This window comes from Macaca nemestrina, chromosome 10, assembly GCF_043159975.1.
Source record: "Macaca nemestrina isolate mMacNem1 chromosome 10, mMacNem.hap1, whole genome shotgun sequence".
In the NCBI taxonomy this organism is placed as follows: domain Eukaryota; kingdom Metazoa; phylum Chordata; class Mammalia; order Primates; family Cercopithecidae; genus Macaca; species Macaca nemestrina.
Window position 1 is genome coordinate 35,585,502 of NC_092134.1, and position 26,965 is coordinate 35,612,466.

A 26,965-nucleotide genomic window follows, 5' to 3' on the forward strand; every position below is an offset into this window, starting at 1 on the left:
GTCCATTAAAACCTACTATCTGCTTCAAAGGGTACTTGTGAAGATATTTAGAAGTAAATATATTCTCCAGGGTAGAATACTTTGTGTGTTGGAAAAATTCCCAAGAACCACTCACTTAAGCTTTCATGAATTCCTTGACACACTAATTTTCAATCCTTGACTCTTGCCTATGGAAATTTGATAAAGACATTAGTCTTTCCTTGATTCTAGAAAACTTTCTTTACATTAGGTCCCTATAGTAATTTTTTCTATGCCACTCATATTACATTTTATCTTGAGTGGTATAGTAATATCTACTCTAAAACTCTCCTCTTTCTTGCAGTAGGCCTTTACGTGCATGTGTATGTGTATGTGTATGTGTATATGTGTGTGTGTGTGTGTGTGTGCCCATGCATGCACATGTTTGCCCTGCTTTCCTAAATATTATATACAATATCTTTCCTATAGGCCTTTTGCTTCTTTATTCTCCTCCTTGCTCCCCCTTCCTCTCTCCCTCCCGCATCATCTTTCTCCCCTCTTTTCCCATTCATTTTTTCACAAATAACTAATGCCCTACTATCAGGGATATTTCTAGGACCTGGGGTTATAGGGGTAAGTGTGAGTTTTAAAGAACAAATTTGATGATGATAAAAGAACTCTGGATACAAATGTGGTGTCACTGATTTTCACAACATTCTATTTTTATAGCAATACACTTACATTATTCTGTAATTTAAAAAAGTTTCTGTTACTTGGCAATTATTCCTAGGCTTTAGTGATAAAGTCAAATTCTAACTTTTATATATTTAAAACATAAATGAGCATCACAGTTACAACTAAATTGATAAATGTCCCCAAACACATTGATATGCAAACAAAATGTGGAAGTGGAGAGTAGAGAGGGGATATAGTTCTTTTGGTACTAACAGTGGGTGTTTCTTAAGAAAAAAGAATCATTTGTCTTACTGGGGCAGTCTAGACACAAGGAAATAGAGAGACAAAAGATAACAAAAACTAATTTTTATTATAATTTTCATTGAAAAAATACAGAAAATCAATAAAAATGAGCAGAGGTAAATAGTCAATATTAAAACAGTTCAAGCAAAAATAAATATACAGAAAACAGTAAAAGTGAACGTAAGTCCATAGTCAACATCAAACAGTTCAATAAAAAAATTAAACTATTGATCCAACCTAGGCACTTAGGCCACATATGGAAAGGAGGTGCAGCTAGACATTCTTGAAGCAGTCTTTTCTTTCTCAAAGGTGCTGCTTAGATCCAAGGTGCTGTTTTAGACTAACATCTGAAGGAAGGAGAGGGCAGAGGAGGGAGAGAAAAGGGAACAGGGGAGAAAATAGAAAGAGGGGAAGGAAGAAAAACTAATATTTCATGAGCTTTTAAAAAATATGATGTTAAATACTTTGTTAGGTACCATATGCATTACTTCATTTAATCCTCACAACAGCCCTACAAGGTATAACTTCTCTTCATTTTAAAGATAAGGAAGGAGGCTCATAGAGTTTATATCATTTGCCCCAGGTCACATGGTTGATGTGGCAGAGAGATTAGAATGCAACTCCACTCCAAAGTTCTCCCACTTTCCTCCAACACCAGGTGTTCCCCATTGTACCACACCCTTACGTGGAAAACAACTCTTGGTGGATTTATGGCTCTCAGGAGGAACTGATCTAGCCCATCCAATGTATACCTTTTTTTGGAGCTTGGGAGTAGAGAAATCTGGACCACATTTCCAAGAGGGCAAGTCTGATTTGTCTATTTCTTCTTTGTTTCAGAAGAAAGACCTCAACAGGTGGCGAAAGAAGGCATAGAAGGATTGAATGCTGCCTACCCGACTGGCGGGCTATTAATAGTTCCCCTAGAGCATATTCGTTAATAGAAAACGGAGAAAAATGTATGATAAACAAAAATGTGCAAACCTAAATGTGCATGTTAATCAATGATTACAAATATGAATCCACCTACATTCCTCAGCTGTCAAATCTAAGGATAAAGAAACTCAAAGGAACACCAAGCAGGTAGCAGAGCTATACACTAAATCATGTCTCCAACACATTCACAGCTCCACAGGCTAACGTTCTCTATACTGATGGTCCCTTCTTAGTTGATGATTTTTCACAATGTATTTCATGGCTTCCATCCCTACATGAGACTTTATTACTATCACATAGGAATAAAAAGCCATAAAGCACTAGAGTGAATTTATCTTGGTCGGATGCAAAACTTATTTTCTTCACATGACTTCACAACAATTTCAAAGCTAACCAATCATTTCATGCTACATTAAAGAACATTTTAAACTGCACATAAGTGACAGGAAGCACACTTAAATTGTGACATCACGAATTAACAAGATTTTATCCTTCCACGACATTCTTAGCTACAAGGACCAGGAAACAAGACCAAGAGACACTCAGAGACATTCAGCCATTGAATTCACCAAAAACAAAGGACACTGAGGAGAATTCCTGGAGAAAAGCTCATCACTTTGACATTGAACTTGGAAACACATACGGAAAGACAGAAGACAGACAAATCACTGATGCAAACTGAAACCAGAGGAATTATTTCAAGCCTCTTGCTCCAACTTCTTCCCCAGAAAGCTTTCTTACATATCCATGCCGGCTTTTAGACTTTTCATTTTGGGGCAGGTGGGGAGTGGGGATCTTGGTACCTGTTTGACTCTGTAAGCATTAAGCTTTCTCTACACCTAAATAACAAAAGAAAACAAAAAAGCATAGCATACTAAGGGACCACAAGTTCTAACTGCTCACCTACAGCCTTTTATAGAGAGGCACCCCCACCCCATCGACAAAAGAGAGAATGATGCCAGAAACAATACTATGCACTGAAATCTCTCAGTGATCTAAATAACTCAGGTCCAAAGACCAAGAACATTCTTCATGCTGCATTAAAGTGACACTGCTCTTGGTATTATTAAAACACTTCTAAGTGGCCATGTTGAAACCCAATTCTCTGTACCACTGAAAACTCAATACCATAAATCCCAATGGTTTTATCTGGCCTTTCAAAAATAAACTTGAGGTGCCTATCTACCAGCTCCCAAAACAGCATTCCAGACTATTAAGCTCTGCCCTCTGCTTTATTTTTTAAAAATGTATTATTCAAATTCAAATACAAGAAACAAGAACTTGAGTTTGTCCTTAGGAGTAAAGGCTAGGTACGCTATTTCCATCTAGAGGTGACTACCATGACATCTTGGTTCATGTGAATCACAGGGAAGAGACTGGAAATAGTTAAATGAAAGGAAGTGCACACATAAATTCAATTATCATGCAGAAAACATGTAAATGATTTAAGCACTGCATCTGAAACTCTAGTTTATATTCATTAATCTCAGGTTGCACTTTTGAAGGAGAAAGACATGCTAATTGGGTCCAGATTAATGCACTCCCAAACCTCTCCAATTTGTTTTTAGGTGAGGGTTAAATGATATGTTTTAAAATAAACACAGCTGCTTGTCTGCCTCCACTTTCTACCTCCCAGACTCCACCTCTACCTCCTCCCTCAGCTGGCTCAGCTCTCCCCACTCGCTACCCCCGCAACACCCATCGCTCCTCTACCACATCTCTCCTTCCATTAGGGAAGGGGTTTAAAAGCCCTACCATTTTCCTTTTGAAAATACACTAGAAGAATAACACTGTTTCTTAGCCAGCTCAACACTTTCCCTTTCCCCACCAGCCACCAAACTCCAGAAACAGAGTCAATCACATATCAAATCCTGCTGATGCTTAAATGGTGGCATCAAGAATGTGGATACATGGAAAGGCAGCCTTGCATTTGCTCAGGCAGCAGGTTCTTTCTACAAGTTTGGACCTGCATCCTTTGGATCAGTATTGAAGGGCAGTTTTAAAGTGTCAAGGCACATGCTTGCTGAAAGCCAACATTGCTGAAGGTTGGCATGGCAATCCTGTGACTGTTATGTGGGAAACTAGAGACTCAGGAGAGAACTTGGGGGTTTTTGTTGCTGTTCTTCCTCTGTGGCTCACTCAGCCAGCAAAAACTGGCACCGAGTGGAGGGCACTCAAAATGCCTTTCAAAAGGATCCCTTGCTTCCTTTCTCCCTCCTCCCTGACAAAATTAGCTTTAAATAAAGAAGAATGTTATTATTGATTAACTGACTGATTGATTTAATGTATTAAAACATTAGTTTGGGATGCACATTTTAGGAAGAATCTTATCTTGTGAGGAGTGAAGCTTTTGAAATAGTAAAATACTCGTTTCCTGGACCTGATCTTTAGAAAAATAAAACAAAGAAAGAGGAACTGTGGGCTACTGGGAGTAGACCCAGGCACGGAGCTGGGATGGAAGAAATCCTCTCTGAATGAGCAGCCACCAAGGAGTTAAACCAGGCACACACACACACACACACACACACACACACACACACACACACAAAGCCTTCGAACTAATTTCACACTGAAAGTGATGTTTAATTTGAATCATGCTCGTCCCAAAGGGAAAAGGTTAGTCTTGTCACTTGACTCATATCCCCTCCCCTTCCTACTTTCATGTGAATTGAAAATTCAGATTCACCATTAATCATGATGTGACACGTTCTTTTTTCCCGTTCCAAAAATCAAATGAAAGCCTGGGACCACATCTGAGAACCCAATGTTTGGCTAATTCTCCCAACCTGCATTCACAACAGAGAGAAGACGAGAACAAGGGCACATACAGACACAGAGACATAAATTACTGGACGTGCACTCACAGCAATACACACAAATACGCACAGCTAGTAGCAGTCATTGGCTCGGATGAGAGCCTTTCCACCTAAATTGATTTTTGCATATTTACAAACGTAAAATTAGTCATAGTAAATAACAACATGGGCAAGATTGATATTAAATCTGTCAACATCCTGACAAATGCTCTGAGCACTCTTTAGTTAGGAAATACACGTATGATAGTCATTGCTCCTAAAAGAGAAAATGATTATATGCTAACCAAACCCTAAGTACAAGCTAAAGATATTCACCTCATGTAGCCATTCCTCAACTAGCCCCTTGGCACTTGCTAGAATTATTCACAGCACGAGCTCTACTTTCTCATTTTCTGCTGACTCCGTGTGGGTAATTTCTTTCTCATGATTAAAAGTGAGCTTGGCAGATCCTTCAAAGCGTGGCTTTAGGTGTGTTGGGGCTCCGAGTGCATTCTTTGTCTAAGGCAGGTCTCCAGTAATTCATTACTGGACCATTGGATGAGCAGGTCAGGGGAATATTCCTGAACCTAAAATGATTTTTTAAAAGGAAAATTTTATAGATATCTTTATATAAACATATTTGTATACTGCAACATGCCGCTGACCAGATGAAATGAACTGTTTACCTTGGAAAGAATAGGTAGGCTTTTCTCTTCCAAGTAATCACTCCAGCCTTTCTGAATGTCATCCCAAAGCGATTCTGCCTCCTTCGACTTATCCAGCATCTGAGGTTGTGAGATAACCCTGGTAGCACTGGCCTCCTTCCCGGCCCCTTCATTATTAGCCTCCTGGTGGGTGAGATAGAATACAGTGAATGTAATAACCCTACTTCACACAACAGGCTTGCTCTCTCTTTTAAATGGAAAATCCCCTTATTACAAAACAAGGGGTGTTCTTTTTCTTCTACCTTTAAGTAGGACTGCCACATTCATTGCTTTTTACAAAAACGCAGCTGCTTTTTAAGCTACAGATAAATAGAATCTGCTAGGCGGTAATTCGACTCAGTCTGAATGCATTATTTTCTAAGACACTTTAGCGAGGGGCTTTTTATTATAAACTGGAATGAACAAGGAAAGTCCTTTTCTCTTCTAATTATGAATGTGCTTTGTTTCCTACTATTAACCTACAATGTCAGATTGATCTTCTTCTTCTTCTTTTTCTGCAGTCAGTTCAATAAATCAACTTTTTTTTTTCTGGAAAATTAGAGGGGTAATGATTAAGTCTTCATGAACTTCAATGACAAAAATAAAAATAGCACATGGGAAAAGCAAATGCTGAAACCATAAATAAAGACAATGAAGTGGCCCTCTGATGTCCAAGGTAACAAATCCTGTTTTGACACCAAAAGTTAAGATTAAAAGGATTTATTTAATTTTAATGAATTTAATTTTAATAAAATTAAGGTTTTCCAGGCATCTCATTATATTTGTTCACCTAGAAAGGATGAAGGTATTTTTAAAATAACATTTCTATATAGAGCGCCCAAATCACTCATGTTTGTTGTTTACTTGTTCATTATGGGTAACAGTTTGCAATGTAATCAGTCATCCCCACACTTCTAGAAGCAACTAAATGAAGAATTAAAACAGAAGAGGAAACACTGTGATAAAGCATATTCAATTTGAACTCCTGCAGACATTTCTTTAACTTCAAAGATAAACACTGAGAAAAATGGTGAGTTCCTAATAATATCAAAAGGCAGTCTAGAAACTGGAGGTTGGTTTAATTTTGATCCCAGTGTTGATATTCCTGACTATATTACAATAGACCATGGTGGTTATGATCTAGGTCTATAAGGATATATTGCCTTGCCAAGGTGGGGGGCGGAGGGGAGGGAATCCCACAGGATATCAGTGGGGTTCCAATTAAGGAAAAATAAATACTGCCGCAGCCCTGACAGTAAGTGGAGATTACCAGTATATCACAGAAGCACAGGCAGGTGCCCCACTACTAAATTTACAGATTTAAAGCCAATGCTGTCATTTCCCTTCCTTCGGCAATAATAGAAAGCAAAGTGTTGAAGATGAACTCTGCATGGCAGAGTTTCAGAACAATTTACTCTGTTTGTTTATACAATTTTGAGTTTATTTCCAATAATGCTGAGAGTGGAAATCAAAGGGACCTTACACAAAACACGAAGTCATTCATGAACCCTAAACTGAGATCACATGCATATTCGAAAGACCCCAGACCCAATGTATACGAGAAAGAGAGAGAGAGACCTCAAAATCATATTTGCATCTAAAACCATGCTGCCTTTATTGTGTCGTTCTGTGTGAATGTTTTTAAAGGGGATATTTATCACAGGTGAGATGCAGACCAAATTTTCAGAACACTCCCTCTAGGAAGAGTATATTTGCAGTAAGTGTTGGTGACAGAGCTTTTGAGATTCTACCACTCTGCTTAGATTTGAATCCATTTTCTATCCTCCTGTTATGCCTGGGAACAAATGAGGCCCAGTCAGGTTGCTGGCCTCAGTATCATGAGTCTAAGTGATGCTGTGGCAACACAAAAAGCCCAGTTTACCCAGAAAAAATAACCAAGCCCCTTCCCTGAGACACAAATTGAAGTATATTAGGCATCATATAAGAGTGAAATTGAATCCCAGGGCATCGATATCTCCATTGAGCTAATGTCACAAAAATAAGCCTGCTCTAGCAATCAGGAATTTATGTTTGCAATATTGATGTGTGAGGGAAACAGAAAAAAAAAATCTCAGCTGTATATCTGAAAAAAATTTAATTTCCTAGATATCCTGATACAGTAAAACATTCTCTTTATAGAAACAGGTTTTACTGAGTTACTCACAAAAATATCTTTGGACATCTGCTATCCTCAATTCATTCTTTCTCCCTTTTAACCCTGAACAATCATTAACACAGACAAAAGATAGAAGGCAGATTTGAATGTGAGCTTATAAGGAACAGCATATAATCACCATACTCTGCTACCTGTGTTCATCTTTTAAGTTAATGAAAAAGTATGTGATGATAAGTAAGCCATCGGCCAGAACTCTTAGCCCTTATCAAACTTCCAAAATAATTAAGTAAGTAGCTCTACTAAGAGCAACTCCATGATGAAGGAGAGAAAAAGACCTGTCCTTGTTGACCAAAACCCAATGGAATAGTGCTTTAACAACCTGGCCACATTTCATTCTGTGTTTGAGAAAAGAAAAATAAAGGCCAGGCCCAGTGACTCATGCCTGTAATCCCAGCACTTTGGGAGGCCGAGGAGGGCGGATCACCTGAGGTTGGGAGTTCGAGACCAGCCTGACCAACATGGAGAAACTGTCTCTACTAAAAATACAAAATTAGCTGTGTGTGGTGGTACATGCCTGTAATCCCAGCTACTAGGGAGGCTGAAGCAGGAGAATCGCTTGAACCTGGGAGGTGGAGGTTGTGGAGAGCTGAGATCGTGCCATTGCACTCCACCCTGGGCAACAAGAGCGAAACTCCATCTCAAAAAAAAAAAAAAAAAAAAAGAAAAGAAAAGGAAAAAAGAAAAAAAGAAAAATAAAGAGAAGGAGAATCTAAGTAAGAAGAAAGATGAGGAGGTGATGAAGGAAGAGGATAGAAAGGAGAAGGAAAAGGCAGAGGAAGAAAAATAAAAACACCAATGATTGCAACGAAGAGACTGTTTCATTCCTTTCCATGTAAAAATTATTTTCTTCATACAATCTTTCTCTCTAAGCCTCACTTTTTCTCCTTGTAAGTCGAAGATAGTTGTGCCTGTCTTATTGGGCTCCTGTAAAGATTAAGTGAAGTTGTATGAGTTACCTGTGATACACCCGGTAAGTAGTAGTTATCCAGTAAGAATCAGCCATTATTATTATTGGCACTGTTAATTAGGTGACCTATTCCCTTTGTGCCCCTCTACCTGATTCATTCCACAGCCATCTTCCAAACTCTAAGCACACCCAGCAAAGCAAAACAACCCCAGTACAAAGTGACCCCCAGCATCACTTCACTTCGTTCTTCTACCAGATTCAAATCACTTTTGCTTACAATGGGAAGTCTAAACATGGACTTTGTTTTACCTCCAGGTTCTGAAGCAAAGACAGTATATCTCAGAAATGAGAAAGAGGAGGCACTAAATGTGTAATAATTAGAGCAATCAGCTAAGCCATTCTGTGTTCTGAAAGGGTTTCATAGGTATAGCTAAGTTTTCAATTTATTAAGAGGTGGCATCCACAGGGAGAAAATAGAGTCCATTTGTTTTCAGAGTTGTTGCCTTCCAATCCTGAATTTAAGTTAGTATGCACACCACACACATGGCTGCACACATACGTGCAGACATACACACAGTTGAATTAACAACCTCTCAGGTATACTGCAGCTCCACTCAAGAAACAGACAGCTTTAATTACTGCACCTGAAAGTCTTCACTTTTCCTTGACTAGTGATAAAAACATTAAGTTGCTAGTGATAAAAACATTAAGTTGCATTGCAAATATCAAGTAAATCTATTTGTAAAACTGCCAAAATACTCCATCTTTCCTAAACAAAATGCCATCTAATGACACCCAAGTCATAAAAGAACATCAGGACTGTGACTCTATTATTAAGACAGGTAAAATTTCAAATGATGAAATAGCAGCTTATTCTTAAACATAACTTGTTATATTCCATTTTAACTTTGACCAAAAACTTTAAGCACCTTGTTTTAAGTGAAAAAGACAAGCCATATTGTGAAGATGAACTTTGGCATGAATATACAGTTTCTTCAGGAAAAAATATACAGTGTTCTAAATATTAAAATTATCTGCTCTTCACCTCCTTTTTCCAAGTCTATTTTCTAAATAGGGTTGTCTGAAATAATCTCATTTTTATAAAGTCAAGTATCTTATGATGATCAAACTTGATAATTAGTGTACAAGAAAATGCGAAATCTTAAAAGGGTAACTTCAAAAAGATTTTTTCAACCTGGTGGCTGTTTGCCCATGAACATGCCTTCCAAGCCAGAAAAAGGCTCCAAGCTCCACTGACCACAGGAAATTCCAGCCAAGATTCTAATCTCCTCTGCAGAAGGCAGTACAGAGGCAATGGATGGGAACAACACAGCAGAGAATGCTGTTGAATTTGGTATGTCCTACAAATGAGGAAACACTGATATCTCCCCAGAATCACAGTCAACATGGAGACGCTCTAAATATAAAAAGTAAGACAAGCTTTTTAATTTCTTGTCAAGGCTTCCTGACATCCAATACTTTCATGAGGTCAAGAAATGTGTCCCCAGCTTCTGTTTTCTGTTCTCCTTCAGGGAACACGGTGAAGAGGCTGCCCAGCTGCCTTTTAGCATGTCACACTTGGCTGACTCCCTTCCTTTCTAGGGGAGTATGTCTACTGCATTTGGACTCACAGAAGAAAAAGCAAAATTAATTTAACGTAAAAGAAATTCACATATTTTTGCCTCTTTAATAGAGAGAATGCCCATGGTTTGTAAGTTGAAAAAGTTTTACAGAATGAAGATTACTGAGGCATAAATCACATAGGTAAAAACTGAGATGTAAGATGGGATGAAATCTAAAAGCTAATTAAATTCAACCAGGGCTTCTCAAAAGACAACATGCCCACTTATCTTCTTGTGCTAATATTTTATTTTTCAAGGGAGCAATAAGTGGAAAGTTGTCATGGTTGTAGATTCCACAGTGTGATCCTTTAGCAAGAACCTGAGAAGGGGGAAGAAAGATTAGATGCATGGGTTTCTGTGCCGAATGGATGCTGGGACCAAGATGCAAAGAATAGATAAGTTAGACCTTCGGAGGAACTAAATTTGAAGCCAGCCGGTAAAATGGATTGAACCTTATTACCTCTAGTCACTGAGAAATTCCCAAGACAGTTGGATGCAATTTGAAAAGGTCAGAAAAATATTTCCTGCACAGCATTAATGCTTCATGGTTTAAGGGTGTACATTTGTGAGATGTCCACTCTAATCATTTTTATTGACTTTGCTTTCCAGAGACAGACAGACGGTCTGTGAGGCAAGACCAATAGATAAGAGAAAGGCAATCTTATAAATGAAAATCTCTCTTATTTTGTTCTCTCACTTGTGACTGTGAACAATTCCAAATCTTGCCCATTTGAAGGGAAATTATACCAGCTTCACTGAGGGCTGACAGAATAGAAATGAAATCTAGGAAACTGTGGCTGTAATTCTGGTGAGATTACTTTCTTTTAACTGCTTTTATTTAGCCTCTACTATTTGCTAAACACGTGAAACGTAGATGATGTTGGATTTTAATCCAAGTGTGCATATTTAAAATGAAACACCATAAAATACACCAAAGCATAGATGTTAATTTACTGTCAGCATTTCCTTGGAGGGAAGGTTTCATGAAAGAAGGAAATCCACAGGAAAGGATAAACATTAAATGAAAGATACCAATATATGGTCAAGATAGTATTTCAATAAAGGCTGTATTGTCATTAGAGCTTTTCCAAATACAAAGAAAAAAGATTTTTCTTTTTACTTGAAATGAGTCTTGGATGCAATAAGAGCCTTTTAGCAAATATGTTTACAGGTCTTTTGTTGAGGTGGTCATGCAATTAAAGGTCAAAGTTGACTTTTTAGTACAGAATGGGATGATCCATTCCAGTCCTTCAAAGGTTTAATCAACATCTGACTTTTCTTTCTGTGTAATGCCATATGTAGAGGCAAATACAAGCCTATTTACTCTTCTCTTGCTTAGCAGCAAGACCATAACTTTTCAATGGCCCTAGGCCGTATGCTTTCATATCACGTTCTGGCCCCATGAAGATGTCCTGGAAGATCACTGGAGCTTTTCAACTAGCAAGGTGTATTTTCTTATGGAAAGCCTTCATTCTGATCAATTCCATTCCTCACAATATTTAATAATTTTAAATTGTATCCTATAATCACTACTACCAGCAACAAAAGCAGCCAATAACAAAACAATGTTTCATAATATCAGGTACCCCAGAAAAGGGAAAGAGCAAAACCATTAGCTAGACGCCTAGATTCTTGGCATTGAGGGTAGAAATATCTAGCTTTTAATTGACTTTTTATTTCTATCTCACCTGAATAATTGATATTGGCTAGATACAAGTAATAATATCGTGTGAATCTTTAAAATTTTTACCTTTTGTGCTATCTTAAGACTTTTTTTTTTTTTTAATTAAAAGTGTTTACTAAAACTTTGTAATGATATACAGGTTTCCAGTGAATCACACTGAAAACTTGAAATTGTCCATGTTTATTTTTGTAGGCCCTGTTTTATTGGCAGAAAAGTATCTAATGTATGCATCTTTTGATTTCTACTACTTAAGTTATCCATAGGGATAAACTTTGAAACTTCTGCATAACCATTAATATGATTAATAATGATAATAACAATCCTAGAAATATTATTACTATTAAAAGTCATAATGACAATAGAAACTGTCACTATTGGCTGGGTGTGGTGGCTCACACCTGTAATCCCAGCACGTTGGGAGGCTAAAGCAGGTGGATCACCTGAGGTCGGGAGTTCACGACCAGCCTGACAAACATGGCAAAATCCCATCTCTACTAAAAATACAAAATTAGCCGGGTGTAGTGGCACATGCCTGTAATCCCAGCTACTCGGGAGGCTGAAGCAGGAGAATCGCTTGAACCCAGGAGGTGGAGTTGCAGTGAACTGAGATCACACCACTGCACTCCAGCCTGGGTGACAGAGTAAGACTTCAAATGGAGCCCCAGATGCAGTCCATGACTAAAATCCATCGCGGACCCCTGCACCGGCCTGCTAGCCCATGCTCTGATGTTAATGACATCGAAGGCACTCCTCTCGAGGAAATCTCAACTGCACCACCCCTACTACGCCCCATTTCAGCAGGAAGCAGTTAGAACGGTCATTGGCCAACCTCCCCAACAGCACTTGGGTTTTCCTGTTGAGAGGAGGTACTGAGACACAGGACTAGCTGGATTTCCTAGGCCAACTAGGAATCCCTAAGTCTAGCTGGGAAGGTGACCACTTCCATCTTTAAACACGGGGCTTGCAATTTAGCTCACACCCGACCAATCAGAGAGTTCACTAAAATGCTAAGTAGGCAAAAACAGAGGTAAAGAAATAGCCAATCATCTATTGCCTGAGAGCACAGCAGGAGGGACAAGGATCAGGATATAAACCCAGGCATTCAAGCCGGCAACTGCAACCCCCTTTGGGTCCCCTCCCTTTGTACGGGAGCTCTGTTTTCACTCTATTTCACTCTATTAAATCTAGCAACTGCAAAAAGAAAAGAAAAGAAAAGTCACCATTAGTTGAGCATTTACTATGTGTGCATACTATGCAAATACATCATCTCATTTAGTCCTTGCAGTCAACTTAAGTAAACTTGATTTTTTTTTTCAATTAATATTACTCATGCAGGGAATGAGGCTTAGAAGAGATTGAAGTTGGTCAGAAAACTAGTAGGTATTGATGCTGGGACTCAAACCCAGGCTTATTTGATTTGAGTCTATATTATTTCAAAGCTTCAAGCTATTCATCATGCTCCAGGGGTATTACAGGACCAGGAGTGTCAACTGTTGAAGATCACACAGCATTTCTGAAGTTGAGTTAAGCCAAAGTTCACTGCTCATTTAGACTGAGGCATGACCACAACACATTTGCTAAAAGTCACAACCCGCAGCCACCTTTTAGAGCTATGAGCTAAGAGCTGTTGATAGACATCTTTCCTGCCCTCATGGAACTTAGTTCATGAAGACAGTAATACACTCCTAGCAGGCTGCTTAATCAGGTTGCATAGCTCAACAGCACCCCACAAATTTTGTAGTCTAACTGCACACAGTTTCTTTTCTATTTGAATTATCTTTGAATTATGTTCTGAGATGAGCAAGAAAAGGCCATTTCTTCTCAGTTGGGGCTGCATTAAGCCAAATGTGCTAGTTCAACGAATTATTCTCCAAATACAACTTTGAAAGGTAAAAAAAGGTGTAGCTCTTTTGTTATTATCCCAGGCAGATAATTAGAATAAAAAGAAAAATGTGATGGGTCACAGGGTTTAGCACACAAACCATTATAGGTCTTTTATTTTAACAAAATGCACTAAATACAGTCATGTTTCAACTGGTAAAATAACATTTTACCAATCATTTATTCTAACAAATACACAAAATGTGTCCCCAGCGATAGTTCTTATTTACAGAGAGATTATGACCATAAGTGTTGAAATGCTGGTAGGCTGGTCTAGCACATGTTGTTCAGTTACCTGTCTTCACCTGACTTTTGTAGGCTCACTCTTACCCCCTTCTGTCTGGAGGAGAGCCTAGTTTGCTTGTCAGGACTCCTTTCAGAAGGAGACCTTTCTTTCAACTCTGAGAGCATACTATCCGAGTAACAAAACTGTCTTGTAGTTCAAGAGGCACTAAAATGAACCAAGAGAAGAAATACCAGTTATTGAGTTGCATTTCTTACAGAATGAAGTCACTGCTGAGGTCTAAAAGTGAAAGCATTTAAGAGCAACAACAAAATAGAAAGGGATTTAGGTGCAGCTACTGAAAGGTAGAGGAATGAGTAAAGAGGAGGCTGGTACACAAAACGAACTTAAACCTAGTGTAAAAATTCCTCAGTGTTGTTGACTCCTTGCTTAAGAACAGAGTAGGGCAGAGAATGATACAGTAGAGGGTGAAATGATGCCCTTTATTTGTACCCCTGAAGGGCTTTGGAACAAAAGGAGTCCAATTCTCAATCAAGGGAGGAATGATAAATGCCCTCCAAGGTAAATTAGGAATCCTAGGAATTCACGTCAAGGAATCCGTTTTTAAGCTTTGATTTCTTTAAAAGATGATGCCTGAAAAAATATTTTATGTCAGGTTAATTGGCTAATTTTATTTTATTTTTAAAATAACAACCTACTTTCAAAATAGATTACGACTTTATTTAAAAATCTCTGTAATAAAAGTTCTGGAAGAAAACATTAAGCTGGCTTATTATATGAGATTTCTATTTTATCTGATTCTTCCTCTATGCACAAACTCAGCTTCAGTCCTTAGTATCATTAAAATTAACTTTCTAGAAATGATACAAAGGAAGGATAACATACAATTAAAATGCAGTATTTATAGCAATCGAAGCAGGTAACACACCTCAGAGACTGGGGAGAATGAAAACAGCTTTTCCTTTCTCTTCTTTGGATTAAAGGTAATAATTTAGCGACTTCTTACAACCTATGACTAGATTCTTTATTTTAATCGTTCATCCAACATTTTAATGTAACAGTGTTAAATATTCTGGGTAGCTAGCTGTCCTTCTCAAGAGGATTTTGGTAGCATGCAACTCAAATGTTATCCCAGTCCATTTTCTGCAAATTACAGGACTCTCCAGAGCATAGTCTTTCCTATGTGGGGAGAGAGCATGGCTTAAATTTTTCTGAATAATTTTCAAAATCAAATTTGAAAGTTTTTATGAGATATGATCCTCCCTGGTGGGTGATATGAAGCATAACCTAAGGGACAAACATGAAAATAATAAGCATAAAACATATTAGCATATAGATGCCTTTGAAATAATGAACAGCAGAAAGCAAAAGGCTTATCCCCAAAAGAAACTTATGAGAAAATAGGAAATTAACGTACACTTCTTGCATGACAACCCTAGCTTGAAAGCCAAATAGAATACACTTATTCAGTGAAGAGTGGAATGGCCAGAGAGATGGAGAAATAACCCCCAAATCAACTCATCTTTGTTCTTTTTTTTGATCATTATTACCACATCAATATTCTCTATTTATCCTTCACCTCATGCCATTCCTTTCCTCCTTTAAACAGAAAAATAATTAGCAGGAAAATAAGAATTTTCCTTTTGCTTCCTCTATGAGCCACTACCAGGTAGACAGATGGAATATTCTCTCTTTTTTATTTTTATTTTTTCTTCTTTATCTACCTTTCTATATTGCCCATTGATGGCATACAAAAGGCAGGGCTTGGTTATTCAATTACCAAGAGGACTAAGGAGGTTTAGTGGAAAATGAAACAGAACTTAGTCTTTTTTTAAAAAAAAACAACAATGAGCCATGAATGCCATTAACGCTTTTTCTATTTAAATTGGTAGAGCCTCTCAAGGTAATAAGAGAACATATTGTGGTGTTATAGAAAGAATATGGTCTTTGGAGTCAGCTTCATTTAAGGGTTCGATCTGAGTAACTTTAGAAAAGTTGATTTGACACAATTAGTCAAGTTTTCTCTTCTATGAAATAGTGGTAATGTTGTCCACTTTTCTGGGTTGCAACAATTAGAAGTTATATATGTAAGCTACCTGGAACAGAGTCAGTGCTCAATAAAGGTAGCTCTATTCACCTGGATGAATGGATCAATGACATTATATAGACTCCATAAATTTGCAATTCTAGAAAAGCCAAATGCTTTCTCACTTGCATTTTGCATGTATGTGAATGAATGTATGGCTCCAAAGACAGTTATGAAGGAGAGATGCCACAAAGTATGATGCTATGTTCTAGATCCATGGTGGCATGGGATTGCGAAATAGTTCCAATTGCACTAGGAATAATAAAGTCGAGAAAATAGAGATCCTATAGAAATATTTTATCTCATGAAGCCAAGAATGGGGCTTTAAATTTAACTTTGCAACTACTGACAGGAATCTATGAATATTTTATGTGATTCCAGGAAAGTGAGAATTTGCTAACTACATCTTAAAATATCTGACACAGGTGAATTCCCTCAGCAGCTTCATGTTGGATTGTTGAAACACAATATTCCTATATCTGGACACTATGGACATTAGTTCAGTTCTTTTAATTAATTAGTTAATTAATTAATTTGAGACAGAGTTTCGCTCTTGTTGCCCAGGCTGGAGTGCAATGGCGTGATCTTGGCTCACCACAACCTCTGCCTCCTGGGTTCAAGTGATTCTCCTGCCTCAGCCTCCCAAGTAGCTGGGATTACAGGCATGTACTATCGTGCCCAGCTAATTTTTGTATTTTTAGTAGAAATGGGGTTTCTCCATGTTGGTCAGGCTGGTCCCAAACTCCCGACCTCAGGTGATCTGCCTGCCTCAGTCTTCCAAAGTGCTGAATATTTATTTTTAATGGCCATCAATACAATATTTAGAACACTGAGAAAGGGGGCTTCACCAATGATACCATTTGATATTCTCCATTTGTTTTTAACATTAAACTTTTGATTGATACTAATTACTTAACAAACATTGTATGTTTTGGTCTCTTGGCATATACAATGGGAAAGAAAACGTTTATTACAAAATGCCGAATTCTATAGGTATTTGAAAATCAAACTTGGTTTATTTCACTTTGTTCTCTTTCTGCGGAGCACTAGTCTTGAACCTATCCTTCATTAACGAACACCTGCTTATATGTCAACATTTCCATTTCTATTAAAATTGACCCATCTATTTCTTTAATGTTTATGATTTCTCATCAGTATCTCAGACACTGCTGATAGATAGTAATGAGATTGGAACTGGGAAAAAACTAAGAAAGAAAAACCTTCATAGGTACATTTTCTTGACACCTGAGCTGCCTCATTGAGTTTGTGAAAAGCATGTTGCTGAGCAAGTTTTGACTGCTCTGCATGAACAGAGTAATGGTTCTATGTTTACTTTTTCCTGTTTAAACTTACCTCATTGGGTCTACACCTTGAGACAGACACCATGTGAATGGTATCCTTGCTGAAAGTCCTTTAATCCTCATCTTTCTTATTCACTCAGACCTAAGAGAGGCCTAATTTATTGCCCTTTGGGGCTAATTTTAAAAAGAATGTTTAGAAAGACATACCCCAGTAAATAAACCAAAACCTACTTCTGGCTTTCAGGCTTTGAGAATATTTTGATTGCCCATATGCTCCCTGAGAATGGCTCTTTTGGCTATAAAAGAAAAGATTCTGTTTCATGAATTAAGTGAATACATATATATACAAAATGTGTATTCTTAACTCTCTGCCAGTGATTTGGTATGATAAAACATACTTTTTTTCTGAAAACTGTAAAGGACTTGAAGTTCTACCAATGTTCCCTTAAGGAGATTTCAACTTCTTATGGAACCTCATTTAAATGCTGATGATGTGCATATATATATATATATATTTCATAGTCTCTCTCAGAGTTCAAAACCACCCAAAGTTCATAGTAGGTTTTGACTATCATATTATAGGTTTTGACTAATTATAATTAATTAATAAATAGTAAGGCCAGACTTCTTGCAAACTCTCAAATCTTTTTGTTTTGTTGATGTTCTCAAATCATTCTTTCAAAAGTTTCTGCTGTCAGATCTTAGTGTATGTTAGAGCTTGAAAAAATATCTATTGCAAGGGATAAAGTGAAAATAAACCTTTTCAAGTCAATCTCCATTATTTATTTTAAAAATTCAATTGCTAGACTTTTTCCGTTTGTTTTTTTATGTGATCAAAATATATTTTCTGCATCCAAATTGGAAGGAAGAGGTTAAATTGTCCCTGTTCACAGACAACATGATCTTATTTATAGAAAACCCTAAAGATTTCACAAAAAACCTGTTATAGATAATAAACAAATTGAGTAAATCTGCAGGATACAAAGTTACCATATAAAAATTAGCAGTACTTCTATGAACTAATAAACTATCTGAAAAAGAAATTTTTAAAAATCCCATTTATAATAACTATAAATAAAATACTCAGAAATAAATTTAACCAAGGAGGTAAAAAACCTACACACTGAAAACTATAAGGCATTGACAAATGAAATTAAAATAGATAGCCCATATTCATGGATTGGAAGAATTAATATTGTCAAAATATTCATGATCTACAGATTCAAAGCAATCCCTATCAAAATTCCAATGGCATTTTTACAGAAATAGAAAAAAAAATCCTAAAATTTGTATGGAACCACAAAAGATTGTGAATAGCCAAAGCAATCTTAAGCAAAAAGAACAAGGCTGGAAGCATCAAACTACCTGACTTCAAAATATACTACAAAGCTATAGTAATCAAAACAGCACAGTACTAGCATAAAAACAAATGCATAGACCAATGGAATAGAATAGAGTGACCAGAAATAAACCCACCCATTTATGGTCAATTTATTTTTGACAGAGGTGTCAAGAATACATAATGAGAAAAGAATAGTCTCTTTAAGAAATGTCAAGAAAACTGAACATCCACATGGAGAAGAATGAAAGTAGGCCCTTATTTCAAACCATATACAAAAATCAACTCAAAATAGATTAAAGACTTAAATGTTAGAAGAGAAAACGTAAAACTACTAGATTAGAACATAAGGAAAAAGCTCCATGACATTGGTGTATGTAATAAATTTTTTAAAAATGTGACCCCAAAGCACAGGCAACAAGAGAAAAAATAGACAAGTGAGAATACATCAAATTTAAAACCTTGTGCACAGCAAAGGAAATAATCAACAAAATGAAGAGAAAACCTACAGAATGGCAGAAATTATTTGCAAACTATACATGTGATAAGGGGCTAATATCCAAAATATATAAAGAACTCAAACAACTCAGTAGCAAGAAAACAATCTGATTTAAAACTGAGCAAAGCACCTGAATAGACATCTCAAAAGAAGACAGATGAATGGCCAACAGGTATATGAAAAGAGGCTCAACATCATTAATTATCAGACAAATGCAAATTAAAACCACAATCAGATATCACCTCAACCTGTTATAGTGGCTATTATCAGAAAGAAAAAAGACAACAAGGGTTCTTTTGGATGTGTAGAAAGGGGAGTCCTCTCACACCATTGGTTAGAATGTATATTAGTATATCCATTATGGAAAACAGTATGAAGATTCCTCAAAATATTAAACATAAAACTATAATATAATCCAGCAATCCCACTACTGGGCTTTTTTCCAAATGAAATAAAATTCATATGTCAAAGAGTCAAAGAGATATCTGCATTCCCATGTTCATTGTAGCATTATTGACAACAGTCAAGACAAAGAATCAACCTAAGTGTTCATCAACAGATGAATGGATAAAGAAAATGTGATATGCATACACAGTGTAGATGTTATATACACATATTATTCTATTATTATTATTATTTCACGAAAAAAAAAGAATAAAATCCTGTCACCTGCAGCAACATAGATTGAATTGGAGGTCATCCTCCAGTTGACCTCCAGTTCAATCTTCATATGCCTGGCTATTTCATGCTAAGTGAAATAAGTGAAATAAGCCAGGCACAGAAAGACAAACACTGTGTGATCTCACTTATATGTGGAATCTAAAAAAGTTTAACTCATAGAAAGATAGAGAAAAATGGTGGTTACTAGGAGCTGGAGAGGGTTAGAGGTTGGAGAGATGTTGGGCAAAGGATACAAAATTTCAGTTAGATAGAAGGAATTAGTCCAAGAGACCTTTTGTACAATATGTGACTATAGTTAATTGCTTGCCTAAAAAATCACTAAGAGTAGATTTTAAGTGTTCTCACCACACACAAAAAAGATAAGTATGTGAGATAATGTATATGTTAATTAGCTTCATTGAACCACTCCCCATGTATACACACATATTTCAAAACATCATGTTGTACATGATAAATATATGCAATCTTAATTTCTCAATTAAGAAATTTTTTTTTACCTTTCACCACCATAAAATAGACACAAAATTTACTTTGGCATCAACATTTCCTTGATTTTTTATTATTATTTTTTTTCGAGGTGGAGTCTTGCTCTATCACCCAGGCTGGAGTGTAGTGGTAAGATCTCGGTTCACTGCAACCTCTACCTTCCAGGTTCAAGCAGTTCTCCTGCCTCAGCCTCCCAAGTAGCTGGGATTAGAGGTGTGTGCCACCATGCCTGGCTAATTTTTGTATCTTTAGTAGAGACGGGGTTTCACCATGTTGGTCATGCTAGTCTCAAACTCCTGACCTCAAGTGATCCACCCACCTCAGCCTCCCAAAGAACTGGAATTACAGGCGTGAGCCACTGCACACAGCCCATTCCCTTGATTTAAAACATAGATGTGAAAGACTAGATCTTCCCACAAAAAAGTATTTTTCAAATATTCTTAGTGACAGGGAAAAATTGAAAGTCCTCAAAAATAGCAATGCACCTCAGATATAAGCCCTTCAAGGATAATGACAACCAAATTATCAAATTTAGGATATACATTAAAAATAACAATAGTTGATGGTAATAATGATTGAGGCATATCTCCTTCAACTCTACTTAAGTCATCCTCTTAATAGTTCCTACTTTCTTTTTGTGCCAGTGATGACTAAACACTCAAAATTGCACCAGCAGGCAAATCCTTCCTGTTATCTGAAGTGTTTATGTCACTTGATGAACTGTTGTTTACATAAGAAACTGGCATATTCCCATTTCTCATCCCATCCTGTGACACAAGTAATTTGTAAAAAACGTGCCCTATCCATCTCTTCTTCCATTCTAAAGCTGTTAGACATATTTATGTGGAGTCATAGGTAAACTGCAGTATTAGAAATATGACTAGAAGTTGCTAATCCCTAGGATTTTGTCCTCATCCAATCCCATGAACTGCCATATTTCTGCCCTTGACATTTTATAGTCCTAATGAAAGTACAAATATCCCTAGCCCTATCCCCTGATTATTTGCTTGCATTTCTACTTGCTAGAAAAGCTTCAGGGTAACTGGAAGCCAAAAACTGGGAGCCCTTTCCAAAGATGCTAACTGAAGGTGATAGAAGAAGAGATACAGGAGAGAATATTCACATTCCTTAAGGTCAAGCTCAATGACTGATTAGTTTAAAAATATTGTTCTCTGAGGGTGGGGCATATCTGCAGGGTTTATTCAAAATTATCCATAGCATTAATAATCCCACAAATCTCTTATTTATCATTGTCAAGGACATCTAAGAGTCAGAGTCTACATATTAGATCTGTCCCTCACCAGCTCCATGATGTTCCCTCTATACTTGCAATGTAAACCACTGTGGACTGTGGAAAGAAGAAAACATATGTAAAGGTGCATTATAAAGTATTTCATAAATGTTGGTACTATTCTGGGGAGATATGATTATCATGGTGATGATGATGGTGATAATGATGGTTGCTAGTTGAGTACCAGTTGCCTTCATAACACAGTATATGAAAGGAAAAATATGAGGAAATAGACTAGAGAGAGCCTGAAGTGCAAGAATGTAATTTAATGTAAATGTGATTTTGATGATCTGACCCAGAATGGGAAGAACCATGGGCACATCCAAAAGGTCTTGTGAAAAATGATTCTCTTCAATTATCTTCCATGTATTGAATATATTTACAAATAATAGATGCCTATTAATAGATGTCATTTATTGGAATTTTTTACCCTGTACTTAGTATTGCTAAGTATGTTGCATGAATCATCTTATTCTGTTAGTGGGGGCAGAAATTGATATTCTATCATATTAGGTAATAAATACATATTATATAGAAGGAATCAATAAGATTACATAAACCCTCAAAAGTCATGTGATTTTTAAATGGGATTTCATGAAACTGATTAATTCAGGAGAAAAAGAGATATAAGAAAATTGATTTGACCATCTGGACTGATTGGAGTAGGTTGCAGGGAAATGAGTTGATAAAATAATATTGCTGTGTGGATGGACAATAGGAAAGGTTTCAAGGAAATTAATAGGTAATGAACATAATTTACAATTCTAGGAAAGATATGGTACCCACCTCTGGCTATAGAACTCGATTCCCCCGGTACACAAATACACCCCTGAAAATTGTGCCATTCTTCTGAAAACTTAGCCATTACATTGTACATACTGTCCACTCTCTGATTACCTATGTGTCTAGAGGTGATTTTCACCAGTTTTTAAGGAATTTACAATTCTGGCACTAACCTAAGACAAAGCCTACATCATCGTGTGGGTTCTCTGCTGAGGTTTACAAACTAATTTTTACTATTAGGCTAACCAAACCCAATTGTGCAGGCACAATTGTTACTAAAAGTTATATAATATTTCTTAACTTCAAATCTAAATCTGATTATTCTATCACAATTTGTATTAGTAAGAATGACCTTGAGTAACCATGAGTAAGCCAAGATAAAATCCCCAATGCCGATTTTTCCATTGATTTTGACAATATGCTTTGGGCTTGTTAATGCAATATTTTAACTAGCGTCAAAACCTGGAGTGTTTATTTATAGCATTAGTCTTTTAGTCTCCTCTTCTTTCTTTTTGATAGAAGGAGGTAGGCAAATCACTGAAGAGATATAATACAAAACAGGAAAAGTGAATGCCTCTGCAGATTCCTACTTCTTAGAATAAAATGGGAATAATTATCTTTGCACCACTGGGCTAAACTGAATTGCATATTTAAGAATAGCACAGAACTAACAGATCATGGTTATAGGATGGCTTTCTTTGCTTACTGAAATGATGGATACATTCCTGAGATGACTTATTTTCAGACCCCAGAAGCCACATTTTTACAACACGAGATGTAGAAGATCATACTGGTGAGTTTGAATCCTGGCTCTATCAGGTAGGATTTGTGCTTCCATTTTCCATTCATAAAAAGGGGAGAATAGCAGCCCCCACCTCAAAGGGTTGTCAGAATGAGATGTAAAGTACGAGAACAGTGTCTGGCATATAGTAAACATTATATAAATGTTAGGCAGCAGCAGAAGCATTATTCCTAGTCATAAGCACATCATTTAAGAGACAAAAGAAAACCTCCATGTTATGCCAGCTTCAGCACAAAGGGAAGGGAATTAAATATGATTTCACTATCTCAGTGATTGTGAATTTATTCATTATCATATATAGAGTGCTCATTATGTGCCAAACACTAAAGTATTAAGCAGGGCAGAAAAATTGCCAGTCCTTATAGCATTTGCTTTCTAGAGGGGATGATAGACAACCAACAACTTTATGGTATAAAGTCTTGTAGTGGTGAGAACTATGGAAAAAACTAAAAGGAGGTAGAGAAATGCAAAATGGCCTTTACTCTGTCCTCGTATTCGACTGTTTTTGACAAAAAGGCTTGGTGCGGGCCCTGCTTTCCTCCTGGAAGGAATGCTCGTGCTGACATTCTAAGTAACTGCTTCACTGAAATCCCAACCATTTGGATGCAACAAAAATAATCCAGCATATGAGCACATCCAGATAGACATATGTACACTGGTTTTTAAAAATGTAATGTGTATGTAATTTTCCGAATGGCTGGTTGTCACATCCATCTGGTCTTATTTCCATAGCACTTGAATGCACCACGAGGATATAAACCCTAAAAGCTAGAAAACAGAATTTAAATACCCAAACACATACGAGGTGTGTTTTCAAAAGCAGCAGACCTCAAGTGAACACTGTGGTAACTTCATTAACTTCTCAGCCACAGTTGAGAGTAGCTGAGACTAAGCATAAAGGCCACAGAACATAAAAGACATTCCACTGCAGACCTCATTAAGTGGACTTAAGAGAAGCTTGACAAGCTAATGACAAAAATCTAATTTGGACTTTCTGGATGTAAGAACCCTGAACAAGTCCAAACACACTGAAACTCTGCCATGCGTGCTATCTGAAAAGGCAACAACCCTACATCAATTAGGGCCATGTAGTTCATGAATCAAAGCCCCAGGGATGGATGTGGTCCTCTTCAGCCACACTGAATAGGAAATCATATTCTATGTGTTTTGGAGTTTGGGCTCTGATCCTACTTAAATTGCACAGATGTTGCAGGTTTCTAAATTAACAGTGGTCCCCAGGGAGGTGTTCATCAGGCTGCATATATTGAACAAAGACATGGCTAGATGTAGACACCACACTGTACAGAAAACATTTTTGGCATTATTTTCTCTTTTTCTAGAAATCCTTTCCTGTTTCTAAATTCATCAGCACCTGTAGAGTCCAGGCCAAGTGAGATTGCATTATTTCCATGTCATATTAAAATTACCTAGTTGCTTCAGGTGTGTTTATTGCACTCCCCAACTACTTGTATATCCCTTGAGTGGAGAAGCACAATAATAATAATAGTAGCAGTACTTGCGTATGCCACGCACAAGGGGCAGTACCTTGCAAATAATAATTCTCATATCAATCTTATGATCAACTCAATTTTATAGACATGGAAGCTAACATTCATATAATTGTTCCCAACTCTAATTAGTGGAGAACCAAGGATCTAAAATCAGGCTACCTGACTTCCAAGCCCACATTCATATTCCACTACCTAATGCGAGAAGGAATAAATGCTTGTTGAAGGAATACATGAATGAATGTGTTTCTTAATATCCATAGAATTAAACGACAAATAATTTATTGGCTAATGATATCATTGTTGCAATAAGCATATAGTAATTATTATAATAATAAGGATAGTTCTTTAGGATCCTTGAAGACATTGTGCCTGCATGTTTTATGTTCCTATAGTGCCTTTTCAATAGCTCACATACAGAAGGTATTTGTAAGACAATTGTTAAATCAGTAAAATATATTAATCCAATGGCTTCCTTGGGTCGTTTTCTGTTTCCTATACAAAACCCCTTATAAAAAGGAAGAATGTTCTTAAAAAAAAAAAAAAGCTGGCTCCATGTGCTAATTTCTTAAGAAATCTCTAGACGTTTTATCATATTTAAATCTCTGGGCTTCTGTCTGAACATGAGGGAGACTTAAGTTCCTGGTTCCAGCTTTTCTAACTCACCTACTCCATTTTCATACAAGTCCTATTAATAAGAGTGGGAATGAGAATGTTTAACTGTTGTAAGTAAGGCAGTGAGTCAGAGTATCTTAATAAAGGTTTACTGAGGAGAAACTAATTCTATCCACCTTTTGAAACCTGGATTTCTTAATATACTCATTTCTGTGCCCTACACTTAAATGTAGTATTATTCACTTAAGACATTCTTGTTTGCCAATATTCCATGGAGAAATAGAATTATTAGCTTGTTTTTCCAAACAGTCTGGAAAAAGACTCCAAGTGTATTTTCTTACCTTCATCTTTCCTGTTTTCACTGAAGTAATACCAAGTAAATCACTTAACATCTCTGTGTATTTTATAGAAAATGAATGCAATATCACTTGTCCTGTCTTGCTGCTGTGAAAATCAAATATGATAATGTGTATAGAATTATTTTTGAGCTATGAAGTGTTGTATAGCTGCTAGAAATCATTAGAAAATAAAAAAGCCAGAAGTGTATGTACTATATACTTTCAGTAAGCCAAGTATTTAATTTTGTCCTTATATAAATGATATATGTATGTGTACAAAACACACATATATACACCTGGGACAAAAATAGACTTGTGTATCTATCTATCTATCTCTATCTAATCTATGGATACACTCATGCTGATTGGAAATTTTAGTGCATAAAGGTTTAAGTAAATTAATGAATGCCGGATTTTAAAAACTTCTCTAATTGCCTCTGTTGGTTTCTAACACAGAGCTACTGTACTTTATGCAGTAATTACAGTTATTATTTACTGAGTGTCAACTTGATGTTAGGCATTGTGTTAAGGCATTTATATACATTATCTAGTTCATTCACAACACCACTATAAATAGGTATTATTTTCTTTCTTTTCCTGATGGGTAAACTAAGGTCCAAAAGATCTAGGAAAATGCCTCCCAGTCACACTGCTAGCAATGACACAGGCAAAATTTGAATTTAGGTCTGCCTGTCTACAAAGCTTTGCTTAGCCATTCAAGTCCCATTTGTCTGAAATTTGCATTAATCCAAGTGTATATTAATCCATGTGCTATATTTTTCAGAGAACAAGTTCAAATGAATTCTATTCTTTGTGAAATGTTATAGAGTTCCTTAGTATCCATAGAATTAAGCCAACCAAAAATATACATCTTTTTCAAAAACAGCTTTAAATTTTTTAAAATGTCTTTAGGTGGTTTATGGCCCCTGGGTCCAGGTAATATACTGATCGTAAAATATAGGTGATTGACAGTTACAAATGGAGTTAATGGTCATAGTTTTTATTCATGGTAACCACTGTTCACTTTCTTAGCACTTCAAGTGTCCCTACTGTGTGCACACCACTACAACACTACTCAGTGGTAAAGCTGTGGCTGTGGTTAGGCGGAAGGTTAACAAAGAAATAGGCGATTTCCCTCAATGTGCCTACAATCTATCCTTTGGAAAGGAAATCAGGATACACCAAGCAGTCAGAGTCAAATTAATTTTAGAATATATTAGCAATACTTAGAAGTAATAAAACTAAATCAAAATTTCTTCAAAGGATTAAGTCCTTCAGCCTTTAACTCAGTCAGACCTGTCTTCCTCTAATGCCAATTAGAGTTCAAAGACAAGATTCATTCACTTCATTTACA

At 36.7% G+C, this 26,965-nt stretch overlaps 1 protein-coding gene across 20 annotated transcripts in view; it reads right to left on the minus strand.

Annotated features, from left to right (window-relative positions):
• Positions 1-984: 984 nt before the first annotated feature.
• LOC105483653 (uncharacterized) overlaps positions 985-26,965 on the minus strand; it is a 134,399-nt gene continuing 108,418 nt past the window's right edge. For 14 of the 20 annotated variants that reach the window (XR_988452.3, XR_988451.3, XR_011608933.1 and 11 more), the window contains 3 exons: positions 5,351-5,512; positions 5,001-5,251; positions 985-1,856 (listed from right to left, as the gene is read on the minus strand). Coding sequence is in view for 14 of the 20 variants with exons in the window: in XM_071071276.1 (XP_070927377.1) it covers positions 5,150-5,251; positions 5,351-5,512 (264 nt within the window). In the remaining 6 variants the exon portion in view is untranslated. The remainder of the gene's footprint in view (positions 1,857-5,000; positions 5,252-5,350; positions 5,513-26,965) is intronic. The other 6 variants (XM_071071280.1, XM_071071278.1, XM_071071279.1 and 3 more) reach the window with 2 other exon arrangements.